Source organism: Dermacentor silvarum, chromosome 3, assembly GCF_013339745.2.
Source record: "Dermacentor silvarum isolate Dsil-2018 chromosome 3, BIME_Dsil_1.4, whole genome shotgun sequence".
Classification (NCBI taxonomy): domain Eukaryota; kingdom Metazoa; phylum Arthropoda; class Arachnida; order Ixodida; family Ixodidae; genus Dermacentor; species Dermacentor silvarum.
The window spans coordinates 156564781-156582023 of record NC_051156.1 but is presented as its reverse complement, the minus strand read 5'-3'; the positions used below and the strand labels follow the sequence as shown (position 1 = coordinate 156582023).

Sequence of the window (17243 nt, the reverse complement as noted above, 5' to 3'; positions counted from 1 at the left end):
CTCGACGGGAGGCAACGCGCAATTACTCTCAGCTTGGCAAAGGCATACTTGTGCAAGCTTTCAGATGGTGTCTGGGATACTTTCATAACTTGCTCTTGCCACTCGATGAGGGAAAATTCTGTGCAAAAAGTGTCCTTGAGGGACGCACTCCACATGGCCCAGGTTTCGTACTGGTTCCCAAACGCGAGATGCCAGTTTCGTGCAGTACCTTTCAGCTTGCTAGCAGCTATTAGGAGAGTGGTGGCATCGTCCTACGAAGCAAGCTGCTGCACTTGTCGCACGTCATCAAGCCATACATTAACACTGTGGTTGTGGGAGCCGTCAAACTGCGGGTAGGAAGATGATAAATCCGATAGTGTAGTCACCGTTGCTGCAGGGCGAGGTAGCTGCTGAAACAGCAAGGCAAGACTCTGTATCGTGGCTTGGTCAAGGGCCGAAGTTGGTGCTTGGGTCGAAGCGGACGCTTTGGATTCCGCTGGAGAGGTTACTTAACGCTGCTACTGAATGTCGGCTTCCAATCGCTGAAGTACGTCCTCTTTCAAACCGGAGGTGTCCAACTGGCGATGCGACAATTCTTCCCGTATGAGGTCGATGCCGAGGCACGACATCGTCACTGGTTCGAGATGCTCCCATACAATTCCAGGCATCGTATTCCACAGAGTAGGCTTAAGCAGGCATTAACTGGCAAAACACAGTTGGCTACAGGATTGAACAGAGAAATGATGGCAGTATTGTATTAGATTATAAGCGCTTCCACAGGCAAGCACACGCAGGCACGCACGATGAAGCGAGCGAATGGCTGGAAACGCTTCGGCGACGAAGGAGACAATGGCAGACTGACTAACGGGCTCTAGTTACCAGTTCGTTGGCATACTGGCGTAGCTGAGTGGCTTGGCAGAGGCTTGGGTGTCAACTGCGCCACATGTGAGGGCTGGACGTGAAGGCTACGGACGTTAGCGTGGCATGGCAACTCGAGACGAGACAACTTCTTGAATAGAACGCGTTTATTTCATAGCTCAACTGAAACGTGACTGCCCGCATCGGCGGCGAGAACAACAGAGAAAGAGCGAGCGTAAGAGCCTGGCCTCACTTGGGCCTGGTGTCATGCGGGCGTAAAGGAGGCGCCGAAGGCGGCGGTAGCGATCAGTTAAGCTAATACGGGCACTAACATATACGGGCACTCACAGCGGAAATTTACCCCGCGTAATGATCGCACCCGGGTCTAAATTTGCATCAATTTTTCTGATAAAGTGCAAATGATTAGGTGAGTAAATACGGTAGTGGAAAAGGCACATCACTGATATGAAATAATGTCAAAACGTAGCAAAACATACATATCTGCACATATGAGCCCCATTGCTACCTGTCAATATGAGCCACTGAGCTTTAAACAACGGCAACTGTGATCTGGATACTTACAGTACGGGCTGTTACAACTGATTCTAGCTTTGAACTTCCATACTTTAACTTTCATACTTACAGTTTGCACGCGAAAACTGAAAACTGTGTTCGCATAAGCACTCATTTATAGGCCGTGTAGTTCTCCTGCGAAAATGCCAATGACACCGTTCATATAACTGAGCGAGGACGGTTGCTTATACTGCTGTACCAAATGCACGGTCTTGTTTCCCGTTTGACGCAGAGGTAAACAGTACGTCTCTCGGAATTAACTAATGTGTCAGCATAACACCACGTACAGACCCACCCATCTACTTAGCGAATGCAACCTGCAGCCTTCAGGAACGGTGACATACAGAGGTTGGCACAGCGCTGTCTTGTCACTTCCTGCTTATTGTGTACGCGTCGTGTGAAGTAAAGAGTACTTAATTTGAAATCATTAAGGCCAGAACTGAACTATAAGAACAGTGTCCTTCATCCTAACTGCTTACTTTTAGTTCCATGGGCCTAACCTTTGTTGAGCAGGATCACAATTAGCTCAAACTTCATGTGTACAGCTTGAGAGGGCTGAAGCATGTGCATTTCAAATTCGAAGGCATGTTCCGACTCATCTTGAGTGCGATTAATTATATTGTTACGTGTAGTTGACGCACAAGGATGTTTACAATATATTTACACGTAAGCCAACAGTGACCAAGATGGCGACCCTATATCAATCGGGAGCACGTCATCTTCCTCTTCTTCAGTGCAGCCACACTGTGGCGGCTGTTCCGTATCATCACCCCCGGCAGTAGAAGCACCGTTCCCTACACATCTGCGGTGAAAGGTGCGTGATAAGGCTCGAGTCTCGCCACGTGAACGATCTCACTTGCAGCTGACGATGATGCTTAGGGGTCGGCGGGGATGATTGCACATGTGACATCGGTCACTTGTCGCACCACAATATATACAAGCAAGGGCTCTGCAGCTATCGTGTTGTCGGTTTGATGGCCGATTACGCAGGGTTTGGTCGAACGAAGGTCGGCATGCCGATTTCGTCGGTGCCATCGACAAGAAATCCAGCTTTACTACAATTCACGCTTGTTGGTGGCGACCGCTGTCGGCCTGGTTTAATAAAATGGTCTTGGCGATACATGTGCTGAATACTCGGCTAATTGTTGCCATCAGCATCTTGTCAGTCTTGTATCGACCCAGTGTTATTGCTCCTTAGACGAGTACTTGAAGTCAGGCACATGCTGCCACAACCAGCAAGTGAGGGCAGACGCAAGAAGACTTCGTCAGCAGTGTGAAGTGTCGCCCAAGTGTAATGCAGGGGTTTCTCAATAAATGTGCGAGCCATCAACTCCACTACATGGTTCACGGAGCAGTCTGACGAAGCCCTGGCCGCTTTCTGTATTAAAGTGAAGTTGCAGTCTTACGCTACGCACGTTTTGGTACCGCCCAGATGTAGATCTACCGCCGGTGGAGTTGGAGTGCACAGCAGCGGTTGGGAGTGCATACGGCAGGCATTACCAAATCCTGACTGCAAGCTTACCACTGTCATTGGAAAGAAAAGTGTACAATCATTGCATTCTACCAGTGCTAGCATAGGGGGCAGAAACTTGGAGGTTAACAAAGAAGCTCGAGAACAAGTTTAGGACAGCGCAAAGAGCGAAGGAACGAAAAATGTTTGGCCTAAAGTTGAGACAGGAAGAGAGCGGTGTACATCAAAGAACAAATGGGAATAGCCGATATTCTAGTTGACATTAAGCGGGAAAAAAGGAGCTGGGCAGGCCATGTGACTATTAGAGTTATAGAACGGATACCAAGAGAAAGGAAGCGGAGTCGAGGACGGCAGAAAATTTGGTTGGTGATGAAGTTAGGAAGTTTGCAGGTACAAATTGGAATCAGCTAGCGCAAGACAGGGGTAATTGGAGATCGCTGAGAGAGGCTTTCGTCCTGCAGTGGACATAAAAATAGGCCGTTGGTGATGATGATGACACAACACGAGTGTTTGCAGCAGTGCGCATCTGTGTGCTTTCTTTTTTCTCTTCAAGAACTTTCCCCCGAGATCGGGCTGTGCATGTGATCCTCCCAAAATGTTTAGCAACTAATTCACTAGACCAGGGTGCATATGCGCGCTGTCACGCTGTGAAAAAGGCAGCTTGCTCTTTCATGAAAGTTTTGCTTCCTGTGAGCGAGGTGTAAAACTACAGGTACGAAAATTATAACAGCATACTTGCCAACCTGGGGACCTTGAAATTCTAGAGATTCGCTTAGGGAGAGAGACAAAACAAAAAAAAAATTTACTTGCCATTCCGACCCTGCGAAAGTGGACGTTCAGCGAAGCTGTTGCAAAACCACTACACCTGCTGATGTGTGTATGAAATGTTTTATTACTTTAGAATAATGGTAGTGATAATCGCTTTGTGGTCACTGTGGTTCCTCGAGAGCCCTAACTCTGCGTGGCCTACCCATAGCAGTGCTGCAACGGAAGTGTCTACGGGAGTTAACTTCAAGGCGGTTCAGCTAGCATGGGAATTATGGGAAGTTCATGAATTTGCCTAAACTTCGTCCTTCTGGCATCCAACAGCTTCGCGACTTTGTACACTCGTCATCTTCAACACAGCACTGTGTAATAAATTAATAAACATTATTGAAAACGTTTGACGGCAGGTTTCGAACACAGGACCTCTGGTACAGAAGCCTGATATCGAAACCATAACGCCACGGACACAGGCATCGAGAAGTAGCACAGAATGCCCTTATGAATTTGTCGCATCAAATATGTGGTTTGGATGCTCGTATTGTGCTTGTTCTTTTTATTGAAACGAATGCTGTTCTGTATGTAGAATGCGAATGTATGCACTTTTCACTCCACTTTGCTGATTGCTTGAACCCTGCTTTACCTTCGCTGTGGGTCAGCCCAGTATTGCACGACCTCTGAGATCAACCCACATTTTTGCGAACAGATGCGGACACGAAAAATGCCAATCAACTAGTGGCTAACAGCTTCGCTATAAAAAATTAAACTCTTTTTTTTTCTGGGTTACAGAAACGTCAGATACAGCTCTGAATGGCTGCCAGTACAGTTACAAGACGTTTCGGTGCTCGTACAGTGCGTGTGGGTATGAATAGAGAGCACATACTACGTCCTGTGACTATGGCCTCTTTCCAGCTTCATTGAATAAAACTGCTATACCAGCTATTAGGCAACACATACTATAAATCCCTTGCCTCACGTGCCCTCCTCAACGCACGTCTCGATCTGAAGCGAAGTAAATTAGGCTAGTTAGGCCTACACTGCCTACACACAAGTGGCTTGGATCTAAATCTGGCTTCGACTAGTTAGATATAGCGCAAACAGCAATTACAATGCAGTTTTGCTGCATAATGTTTTATTTTTTCCCCATAGTGGGGCTTCGGCAGTTTTTCAGATTTATGGCTGTGTCTGTACAATTGGGAGAACAGTCAAAATTTGGGAGCCTCCCCGACAAATTCGGACAGTTGGCTAGTATGTAACAGAAACAGACACGCCTTTGTCCATTTTCTGCTCGAAGACCACTCACCGATGTAGTCATTTTGGCCAAAGAGGGCTCTTCGCTCACACCAAGCATCCTTGGGTGTATAGACGGGTTGGGTCTTGAGTTTCTCGTGCTCCTTCGGCAGCCGTGGAAGGTACCCTGACGACAGCAGAATTAGAAAGAAAGAATAAATTGTGCATTTTGATCGAGGCAGTAAGTAAAGTAGAATCTTTGTAAACAGAAATTGCTCTAACACAAATGGCACAACTTATGACGCCATGTTCTAAAAAGTTTTAATACGGTTAGTATTCTTTGAGAACATTGCCCACTTTGCAGTATGTAGTGAGTCCGTATCTAACCTCTTTCATGTCAGCTTGGGTAACTAGGCATGTGCCCATTCCTGGCCAATCACTTGAATGGGTATGGGCCGATGGGCCGCTGGATATTCATGCCATAAGCATCCTTTGGGAACTTCGCCCACTTTGCGACATGTACCCATCATAAGAAATAATGCTAATCGCATTAACTGTCGCCAATAATTGCAAAAGAATGGATGCAACGGCAATTCTTTTTTTTTTAATGAGCAAGAATACAGTTTGTTTGTCCTATTGAGCACATTTTTTCTAAGTAAATTGAAGTGTTATAATATGTGTAAAAAGTTTTCATATTTTCTTATTATAATAAAATTGTTCAGAAATGTTGATCCCCCCCCCCCCCCATGCCAGGAGGAGGAGGAGAATAAAATTTTATTAGAGAAGCAGCATCTTTATGATGGCCAGGCCTAAGCCTGCCATGAGGCGGCTGCAAGGCAAGCCCTCATGCCAGCATTTATAACTTAGATTTAGCTCAATACAACAACACAATTATTGGCAGTTACAGATACACATTGATCTGTGCAACGAACTAAAACTAAACAAGATCTGACGAATCTTGGAAGTGATGAATCCTGCTGAAATAACCAAGAAAACATGCCCTTCTATGCTTTGCTATAAATTACATCCACATAAAAATTTGTCACAATATTTTATTTCTGGGGGTTTATTACGTAGGAAACTAAGCAATAAACAAGTGTACAAAGTTTCACCTAGAAATCTTTAATAAAAAAAGAATTGTGCTTGTACAGAACAGCGCAGAAACATAATTTCTGCTGAAGAGTGTTCTAACATCTAACTAAGCAAAAAAAAAAAACAACAGAATTTTCAGGAAAAAAGTGCATTTCCCACTTGCTGTCATACTTTAAGCACAACCATGGCCTCAAAATCAGTTCATTTTTATCTGGGTAATGCATAAAAACTTTTGCTAGCCAGAACCAAAATTTTGACATCTCTCTGTAAACAAAACTACCAATGATGCTACGACGTTACGACAAGCCAATTAGCAGTGTAAGCAGTAGGCAATTTTTCTTTCATCAGAAAGAACCAGGATTCGAATTTATTTTTGTTGCGCCCGTCTTCTCTAGAGAAAGCCATACAAAGCAGAGGCAAAGACTCAAAAAAAAAAAAAAAGCAAGTATTCATACGTTCTTGATGCACGGGAAGTACACAGTCACCACCCAATAGTAAGTCAAGCAAGCTCGATTATCTCGGATGCCTTAAAGGGTTACCAAGTCAAAATATGTTTTTGTAGATAAGTTGCTGGTTCCAACAACAATAAAAAGGGGCTGTAGTCACCTGGCTAACACGGCTGCCCAAACAGACAGAGGTACTGTGACCAGTTAGGGCCAACAAGAAGAATAGAAGCAAGACAAAAATGAAAAGGTTTCTATGTTTATGACAATTCAACAAAAAATCAGAGAAGAATGTGCAACCAAGCTAACTGTAAGCACTAAAAAAAAGAAACAAAAAAAGTCTGGTCTATCGACTGTTATTTAATAGAAAAAAATATATATAAGTGGACACTTGGCCGTCCCCCCCGACTTGGTCACTTCGGGCCTCAGGATGTTTACTCAAAAGTCTATGGACTGTCCCACTAAATTCAGGATGGCTGGCTGCCATAACGTGGGTCCACTCAGAGGGTTCTGAGGATGTGGAGTACGCAACAGACAACGCATCATCCTGAACACAGTTTATCAGAGCTTATTCTACATCAGCGGAAATGCACAATTCTAGAATAATAAGCTGTGCTCTATCGACAAAAAAAGCAACTCTCCCAATTTTTTATTTTTGCCAGTGGCTTACTTTTCGCCTCGGCAAGCTACCAGTTAAGCTGACTGACTTATTGGTCGAGCGAATGAGCAATCCAAAGGCTGTCATTTGTTTGACTGTTACAAAATGAATTTATTCTCGTAACCGCAGCATGCAGCTTGAAGCTACAGTAAAATCTCGTTACAAGAGACATGGTTACAAGAGACACTCGGTTACGAAGGACAACTTCTTTAGGTCCCTAGAGTAAATTCTTCACTATTTAGAAGACACAACCCAGACACGCTCACGCAACGTGGCCAACGTCGTACCAACCGGTATGCACTGCACTTTTCATGCCCTTAGCTCGATTCTTTTCCATTCCGCAGCCAAATGTCACTTCTCGCAAGGTTGCGACTACAAATTGCACCGAACTTTCTGTTATTATACTTTCTGTCATTAGGGCAGAAAGCGTTGGTAGTTGAGCCTGACGAACATCTAAGAGCACCTTAAAGGTATTGTGAGCAACAGGATGGTTTGCAAAGTGAAGTGCTTTACCTCCAGAAGTTGAGAAGGAAGCCAATACAATCTGCAGTTACTAAAAAACAAACTACTATGAACGACTTTTTTAAGCCATACTGAGCAATTTCCTGTACATGTGTTAAAGCCCACTTTGATGCTGATGTATAATAATGTGATCTAGTCCGACTCTCCGGTGTTTTTAAAATTTTTGTTTACAAGAGACATGTTTACCGGGTCCTTGGAGTGTCTCTTGTAATGAGGTTTTACTGTATAAGGTGCTACCACACAGGTTCACGTACTGACTGACTCACACTGCCTCCATACTCATTTTACAGGCGGGAGATAGAATGATAATGAGTAACGAACGGTGTGAGTGTATGTGAATAGCCAGGAAAATTAGTGCCAATCTGCGCAAGTGTGAACGAAAGTTAGTGGTGGTGATTCTGAGTGGACATGAGTATGGACATGTGTGACTGTCAGTGAATGTGAGTGGACGTGAGTATGTACTGTATACAGTAGCCGACGGATTTTTCGGACTCCAAAAATTCGGACTTGTTGGATATTCCGGACTTCACAGATGTACCATCAGGATTCCCATAGAGCTAATGCATTTTCGCGACCAATTTTTCGGACGAATCTAGGTGCCAATGTTCGATTTTCCGGACTAAATCGCACGCTCCGAGCCCCGCTACCCGATCTTGGGGGCCGCCATGTTGGATTTTCCGCTGGCTTGGCCGGGCTTGGCTTCTAGTGCCCCCCTGTATAGCCTTCAAGATTAGTAGACGCACGCTATCCTCCCGTCTCCGAGACCATGCCCACTCTTCCTTGGCCGACAAAACGTTCCAAAAAGCGGCACTTGCTTTTTTTCCGGTCAGCTCAGCACTATCGTCATTATCACTTAAGCGGAATACGTTTTTTTTGTTTGTTTTTTTTATTTTTCGGTTGCGCCACACCCTGTGTGCGGGTGAAAGCTTGCCTCGCGCACGCGGGGCACGGGGAGAAGGCGACGTAGTCGGTGGGAAGTTGCGTTCAGCTCCTGCGGCTGCTGCCGCGCAGGCACCGTATCTTGAAAGCGATCTGCAATGGATACAAAGGGCGTGCGCCGAGTGCCAGTAGCTTCGTACGCGCTGTTCTTTTCTTCTTTTTTTCGACGTTCGCGTTGAAGCGAGAGAATAGACAGCGCGAAGGTCAATTTGCCCGCGGTCATCGAGCGAGATGTGTTCATGTAACCTGTGCGCGCGTGACACTGTGCTTATTTAGTTAGTAAGCGCACATTTACAACTTTATACGGCCGATAAAGCTAACATCCTTACTTCGTATTGCTGTCTATTAATTTGCTATCGCAATCGATGCTCCGCTTTTTGGGCGAAACTGCGACATTTTTCTTAAGCCGCTCTCAGCCTCATAATTTTTTTCTCTTGGTGGGGGGGAGGCGAGTTTTTCGCACTGTTTGGTTTTTCGGACTGCTCGATTTTTCGGACTATTTTTCAGTCCCCGCGAAGTCCAGAAAATCGGTCGGCTACTGTAATGTCAAGCAAGGGCCGCAGCCGTGTTGGGGCTGCACCCCCAATTTGGCATCTCAAACTTGTAGAAAAAAAACTTTTCCAACCGAAAAGCAATGGCATTTGGTACGTTGATGCCATACATGCAAATCAGATAATTTCTGTGCGCCACTACAAGCCGTAAGTTAGTGCGGACATAAAAAAAGAAATCAAATAATATTGCCCAGCCCGCACCGCCTAAGGCACCACTAATAGAAAACGAGAGCTGCACTTAGACCTCTTATGTCCGGGGCACGGCCACAACCGGCTTCTCTAAGTTCGTCCGTGACAGCGCACAAGTTGCCAATGGCATCTTTTTTTTGTGCGGTTAGTTTCCGCAGCCAGCTCAGCCACCGCCTTCAACTCATCTGTCTGCTACCGGGAGTCCCCAATGGACAGGAAGCATTTGATGGCATACGATGCTGCATTTAAGCTCAAGGTCGTCGTGCACGCCGAGGAGCACGGCAAGTGGGCAGCCGGCCGCAACTTCGGTGTGAACGACAATTGTGCACGTCGATGGGTGAAGCAGAAGAGGAGCTCACTGCAATCAACAAATCTAGAAAGTATTCCGTGGGAAAGCATGAAAGTTTCAGGAATTCGTGTTCGTAAAAATTTGACCAAATGGCCCGGTCCCGTGTAAGACTCGCCCTTCGTCAAAATCACGAGCAAGAATTGCGGCCCTAACATGAGTCTGTAGGGTAGGTGAGTGAGTAGTGGCGAGTGGGAGTGGGCGCGCGTATGAGAGTGAGTGGGTGCCAGTTGGTGTGAATGGAAATGACTATGAATGCATGCGAGTGTTAGGGAGTACAAGTGGGCACGAGTAGGGATGCAAGTGAGTAGATAGATTGCGAAAATATTGGTGAGCAAGTATGAGCGAGAGGCCATTTACTCTGCTGACCTCTGCAGCCGGCACATCTTATATGTCTCCTACTGTATGGACCCCTTTATACCAACTAGCCACCTGTGGCCACAATGACAAATATGTGCCAAACTGTCGCTGGCCTAAACTGCACTGCTCACCACTTCTGGGAGTGCGATACTCACTCCACTGTCTGGGTCTGTCATCTGCAGCCACGGAACCCACCCCTCGCAGACTACACCACCTGAACAAAGCCAGCGAATGCTACCAACCGTACCCCATTGCAGTTTTTAACTCGCTCCCAGCATCTGCTAATGCATGGGTTCTCAAAGTGGGTTCCGCGGAATCCGGGGGTTCCGCAGGCCCCTGCTCGGGGTTCCGCGAGCCACTGATAAATTTTCCGTGGTCCCGCGCTCGCCAAGTGGCGAAAACGGCGAACACGAGGTGCGCTTGATCCGCAGAACCTCAATTACCTATGCCCGAGTGTCAAAAAGCACATCACAGTGCGTAACGGCAACGCGCGAACTGCGCAATAAATCCGCAGGCAGCTTGTAGCCACCCAATCTCCGAAAACGGGCAGCCATGGGCAGCGCGCCTAAGCTTTCGCACTTGAATCTCGGAGGCTCTAACTTACCACCGTGTGCATTTCTCCCGTTTGTAGATAGGGTAGGTGCCGATAGCGTACGTACGCACTGATGTTATACTTCGGAGGAATAAAAAAAACTGATGCGCGGAGCACCACAAGTGCGCGCCACAAAAGAGCTAAAACGGCGCTAGCGTCCAAAACGAAGCGATGCAGTCCTCATTGGTATGGTCCTCAGTGGCAGTCGTACGCTATACATGACTGACCTCAACGCCGGAACTCTTCGTGCCTAATTGTGTCCTCAAAGCCTTTATTCTTGCGTTAATAGCTGCGCGTAACACCGCGTTGGCGGCTAGCCGCGTGCCTTCATAAGTGCGTAATCGCTATCTATGATCGCGTCGATAACCAGCACAGTTTCGTCCGCAGCAGCGGTTGCGGGAAATAGTAGTTTCGTTTTGACGGTGCACGCGTCGGCTGCGTGCCTTTCGCAGCTGCGTAGTCGCCATCCATGATCGCGTCGATAGCGACTGCAGGTTTCGTGCGCACGTACTTGTTGCAGCAAACGGTAGTTTCGTTTTGACTTGATGAGTGCGTCGGCTATGGCGTCGGCCGCCTGCCTTCTGAACCGCAAGGTCGCCGACCATGATCTCGTCGATAACGGCCGCGGTTTTCTCCGCAGCGGTTGCGGTAAGCAGTAGTTTCGCTTTGACTCAGTGCAAAGCTGTCGAAGATGAAGAGCACCGGCTACATCGCGATGGGCGGGCAATTTGTTGACGACCAGCTCACTAGCGAAAAAATAATCAGGATGTGCGCGCGGTAGTGAAAAGCGTGTCTCAGATGAAGATGCGCGCTGCGGCCGCGCTGCGAAGGATGTCGCGAGGCCTTCGCCGCTGCTAGCTCAAATAAGTCATGAGATGACGAGAACTTCAGCTTCCGCACTGCTCTTCTTCTTTCTAGGGTTTTACGTGCCAAAACCAGTTCTGACTGTGAGGTACGCCGTAGTGGAGGGCTCCGGATTAATTTTGACCACCTGCGGTTCTTTAACATGCACTACAACGCAAGCACGTACATGGGCAAAAGTTTTTGCATTTCGCCTCCATCGAAATGTGGCCGCCGCGGCCGGGATTCGATCCGTGACCTCGTGCTCAGCCACGAAACGCCTTTGCTAACGGAGCCACCGCAGGCGGGTGCCGCACTGCTCTCGTGCAAAATAGAAACAAGATTTGCTAATTCATTCAGTAAATAAAAGCCTGTTGACGTAGTAAGCATTCATTTATTGTTTTCTTGATACCTTGGGTAATTCGACATTCGGTTAATTAGGACATTTTAATTCGGTTAAATGGGGGGGGGTTCCTTGGCGCTTCATGGAGCTTAGCAGGGCTCCCTGGAACGAACATGCTTGAGAACCCCTGTGCTAATGGGATGGGCGTGTTAAACCAGCTGGAGTACATCCTTATTATCCCATTTCTCGCAATAGCCTTTCACCAATAAACATTTATTCAATCAATCGAATCTAGCTGATGCACGTACACAAGCAGTTACAGAGCCAGTTATTGTGACACTGGTGGCCTGCGCAAGTTTTTGTTCCTGACAGTGCACTCCTTGGATGCCCCCACACCATTTATTACACAACAGATGCCCCGTCAGTTGTGTAAAATAAAGAAAGGTGATACTCCGCTGCACAGTACACGCATGTTGCTTGCTCCTTTCTCCCATTGATAAAGAAGAGCTTTGATATGCAGGATCATGGATGGATGATTTTGTACAACTTGCAACACTCTGCCACGCTGCCCAATAAATGTGCTCGCATGTGCAGAAAGCACCAAGTGAAACTGATAAAGCCTACTGCTCTCCTATGCCTTGTCGAAGCAATCTGGAGTTAATTCTTTTTTCACAAAGCCAATTCAAAAGCCCTATACCACAACATTTCAAAATTCTGACAGAAAACTTGGAATGTGTTCCTCTTTTCTGCACAGACAAAGAAAGTATAAATGCTTTCTTTTTCTCACCTTTAGCTCTCTACATAAAAAAGCAAATGCACATTGATACATAACTATAGCAAGAAGTCAGATATGCAAGTAATAAAATATGCAGAAAACATAAAACATGGTTCTCCAGCCTGTTGCCCATTTGACTGACAAGGTTAACCATACCACAGCAATATATCGACAGCAAGAGACACCGTAATGAAGGTGTCTGGGTAAAATCAAACCCCTTGGATTTCCTTAAAACAGGCACCCAAAACATGAGGTGCAATCATTTTTGCATTCTGCTCACAGTAAAATGTGGGTGCCATGGTTGGGTACCAAACCTTATAACAGCAGAACAGCACAGCCACCAACCCATCATGGTGCGTGCATTAAACCTGATAGGCAGTCGTTCAGTAAAAGCTTCTTTAGATGTGCTATGCACACACGTCGGTCCCGAGAGTTGTGGGGACTGCATCATAGCAGATGTTATTGGCTCAAAGCACCTGCAAGATCACCCCCAAATTGCAGTTCCCAGCACCTCACCAGGGGGCAGCAGAGGGCTCTCATAGCCATAGCGTCGGATGTACTTTTTCCGCTCCCAGAAGCGCACTGAAATTTGGACCGGGCTCCGGCCAACCAACCGCTGCAGGGCCGAGTGCAAGATGGTGCTCATGGCTTGGCCTGAAATTGTGGAGAAAGCCCCTATTACCAGAGTGCCCAATTTCGTGCCAACTATGAGCAAATTTCAACTTGTTTCTAGGTTTAGTTCACAGACTTCATGTGGTTCACTATATATTAAGCAGTTTTTTAATTACCTTACCTATTTTATTGCCCGAGTACTTTAACCTTAGATCTGATTTAGTCCTTATAGACAGAAATTATATTACTCTATTGATGTATATTCTCACGGAATGAAAAGCCCCCCCCCCAATTTAGGACTAACACAAATACTTTCATTCTTTCATTTCGACCATCTCCAGATCGAGTTGCATAGGCATAGTTATGGCCCTTATGTTTAGACCAGAGTTCATACTACCTTTATTGACCAGACATGTCGTAGCTCCAAAATAATTGCGCTTATTAGGCGTTCGACTTTAAAATTTCCCTGCCGCGTTTCATTCCATGAGTATAGTACTTTCTATTGTTTTGTGTTATAAGGTGCCTGGCAGGAGTCCCATTGCAACCACTACACCTTGTGCAGGGGGACGGTTCCAGTAAAGCCTTGTATTAAGAGGCCCCTTTAGCTCAGACCCAACTCCAATGCCGCCTATTCAAATACATGTAAAACACAGAAACGGTTTTCTGAGATAACCACTGCGCCGATTTTAATGAAATCTGTCGCATTTCAGAGAAAAACTTAAATTCTAGTGACTGTTGGAAGCAGAATTTCAATTTATAGCCTGAATTTTTTAAACAAATTTTCAAAAATTGGTAAGCTTGAAAGAAATAGAAGCACGGAGTTTACAAATTCGTAGCTCTGCACCAAGAACAGATATCGCAGTTCTCTAAAGTGCATCCGTTCTTAAGACTTCCCCAAGCAGACAAATTTGAAATGTCAATTTATATCTTAAGTGAATTTTTAATGTTGTTTACAAGGGTTTCGCAAACGTTCTAGTCACATATTAGTAGCTAACTTGATCCATGTAGAATAGATAAATTTTGTCAGCTTTAAATGTACTAGTAGGTGCAATTTACAGAATCGTGATATCGTTTTCCACTGTTCAGTTACAGAGTTGCAAAACTTGATAGCTCCGATTTCTCAAATTTTGGAATTTCTGCCAATTTTCATTAAAAACTTACGACCTATATCAAAAATTTGCAGCCAACAGTCACTAGATTTTAGCTTCTTTCTTTTAAATGCAACAAGCCTCATCAAATTTGGTGCAGTGGTTTCCGAGAAAAACAATTTCTCCTTTCCCATGTATTCAGAGCGAAGCCCCCGAGCTAAAGCTACCACTTAACTTTTAGACCACATTTCAAACCTCCGCGACAGTTAAAAATAAAATTGCAGGTGGGGGGGGGGGGGTTAATGTCCCAGAAACCGCATAGCGGGCTACGAGGGATGCCATAGCGGAGGGTTCCAGATTAGTTTTAACCACACAGGGTTCTTTATTGGGCACCCAATGCATGCTACAAAAGCGTTCTTGCATTACGCCCCCATCAGAATGCAGCTGCCGCAGCAGGGATCGAGCATGCGAACTTCTGCTCTGCATCGCGGCGCAAGAGCCACTGTGCCATTGTCATGCCAGGTGACATCTATGATGTGAATTAAAGTGAGGTGTTATGAAACGAGAGAAGACATCTGTAAAATTTTCCAGCTGCGTGGTAGGACAGCTGGAAAATAGAGTCAGGAGTACAATGTACACCCGACCAGTCTTCCAAAAAAAATTATGCTAAAGCTTTCTTGCCCATGCCAGGGCTGCTGACAATGCACTAGCATAACTGTTGCAAGAACCTACACTATAGTTCTTTTTTCATAATTTGCAAGACCAAAACACCTTTGCTACAGCGAGCTCCTCTGCACTTCACATTTGGCAAATTATTGGCACCGCCGGTCATCGTTCAAATGAATGCAAACTGGGAGCTGCACATGTTCGGGATTGTCTCTCGCGCATGGTTTCATCACGGGAGCCACATCCACATTTTTCATGTCATAACACAAGGAAACTTGTGCTTGCATATGCTGTTTGAAAAAATTACTACATTGTGATTGGTTGAGCTAATTGCATTGCAGGAGAGCTAGCTTTACAACTATGAAAATGGTCAGTTTTTTAAAAAAGGCTTGCCACATTAACGACGGAGTATTTCTCAAGGAGTGGTTTATTGACCCTCCGTACGGATGGCACAGTTGAAAGCGGTCCTCTGAAATAGTTCCCAAGAGGACAGGCCGCGAGATTCAGAGTATCAACCACCCTGTTATCACAGTGGCACACACCCAGTGGTACATATACAGCCGGACAAATCTTTCGCTAGCTCATGTAAATGCTCTTTTTTTTTCTGCTTTACAGGAAGTTTCGATTGAACGAATTTGCGAAACGGTCGAGGTTAACTAATGCTCACAAAGCTCGTTTAGTCATCTGTCAGGTTGTTCCTATTGTAAGCTGCTGGCGCACAGCAAGTCGGTACTCGTGCAAGTTAGCTAAAGGTTTGGCCGGCTGTACGACGACCCAAGAATGCTCTAGCGACAATATAAGAAGTCAAGAAAATCGAAAAAGCCGCTCCTTCCCAGTGTTTCTAAATTAGGAAGTCTAGTGGTTATATGGTCGATGTATGTCCCTGCTAATTTGCCCCCAAGAATTTACATGCGGGTATTGTCATGAATTTGGTTTTTGAATATCATGTGCTATTCCTCTGAGAGGCCCGAGTGCTTTAGAAACCCATGAAGTAACATTACATGTACAAAATGAAGAAGGGAACCGACAGATGGAGTAGCACATTGCGGTATAAAAGTTATAAATACAAGTTTAATGAAATTTTTTTACTGTTTTATTAGGCACAACAGAGGCATTCTCACTGGCAGTACTTTGTCGGACAACACAAACTGCGCGCAAACACAGACGTGACACAGGAAAACCCGTGAGGTAGGCAAAATCTTCACCTTAAAAAGCAATAGTACAGAGAGCCAGATAGGCCAGACGTTTGCCGATATGTACGAGCTTGCCGTAATATGCAGCCTCAATTTAGGAGATGAGAGTATGGGAATGATGACTTACATAACCCACATGTAAAGGTTGTGAGGAGGAGAAAAAAGCACAAAGAGAAAAATAATCATAATCTGGTGGTACAGTGAAACACAGCGAAAAACGAATGAATTAAATACATAGTCAACATAGTGCTGTTCGCCATGGGCTGGACGTTAACGGGCGTAATGTTAGATAAGACACAAAAAAGTACTAACATATTCAACGAAGCCAATCTTGAAGAATGTGGAAAAACCAAGAGAAGCTCAACATCGTAACAAGCCGATAGAAAACAAGTTTGCACTTGCACATCGAAACGAAACATAGTAGCTGAAGCTGATTTGGCGAGCATTCGGCGATCTGAAATACGCATAAGCGCTAAGCAATAAAATCCACATGCCTCCAAATTTTTTCAACTCTCATGCTGTGTATGTTAGAGAAAAAATATAGGCAAGTGCAGGGGAACAGTAGAGGTGAGCAGAAAGTGCAGGCGAGAAGAAAAAAGGTAAGTCCTGTTTCCATAGCGCCATGAATAATGAATTATCAACCATAAAGTTAAGAAAGCTGAAACCACCCTACTGACAAACTCAAAGAGAATCATTTTGCTCAGGTGAAGTCCCCAGGCAACCACAAATCAAGCGGACAATCGAAGGTTAGGTTACGTCCTAAACTAGAGGGAAGTGGAGAAGCGTAGTAAGGTACTGCGCGTGTTAATTCAACAGGACGGCGGTTACCTCAATAACAGTCTCTTGCGCTGCTGTCGATCACACCCGCTACTGGCAGCAACTCTACAGCGTTGGAGGACAAGCTACGCACGATTAACAGTAACGATCTGAGATCTAAAAGCCGTGGTTCTCACACACCGGCGACATTTTTTATCCCATGTGCGCGTCCGCTAATGAAGGAATGATGATGATGGGAAGTCATTTCAATCCACTCTAGCCAAGCTGAATCCAGTAAAAGCATGGCCTTTGAGATCTCCAATTGTTTTTCAGAAGAGAGTCGTATCTGGGACGCGAATTTGGACACCTACCTACAGCCATACAAATAAATACCCATGTAAATAA

The 17243-nt window shown here is 45.5% G+C and overlaps 1 protein-coding gene across 2 annotated transcripts in view; it reads right to left on the bottom strand.

Moving 5' to 3' along the window:
* The window catches only part of LOC119445954 (39S ribosomal protein L51, mitochondrial-like), a 28119-nt gene extending 11041 nt beyond the window's left edge, over positions 1–17078 (bottom strand). The window contains exons 1-3 of one of the 2 annotated variants that reach the window (XM_049663755.1): positions 16911–17078; positions 13040–13177; positions 4947–5060 (exon numbers count right to left, since the gene is read on the bottom strand). In XM_049663755.1, coding sequence (XP_049519712.1) covers positions 4947–5060; positions 13040–13169 — 244 coding nt within the window. In that variant the 5' untranslated portion in view covers positions 13170–13177; positions 16911–17078. The remainder of the gene's footprint in view (positions 1–4946; positions 5061–13039; positions 13178–16910) is intronic. The other variant, XM_037710251.2, reaches the window with a different exon arrangement.
* Positions 17079–17243: the final 165 nt, after the last annotated feature.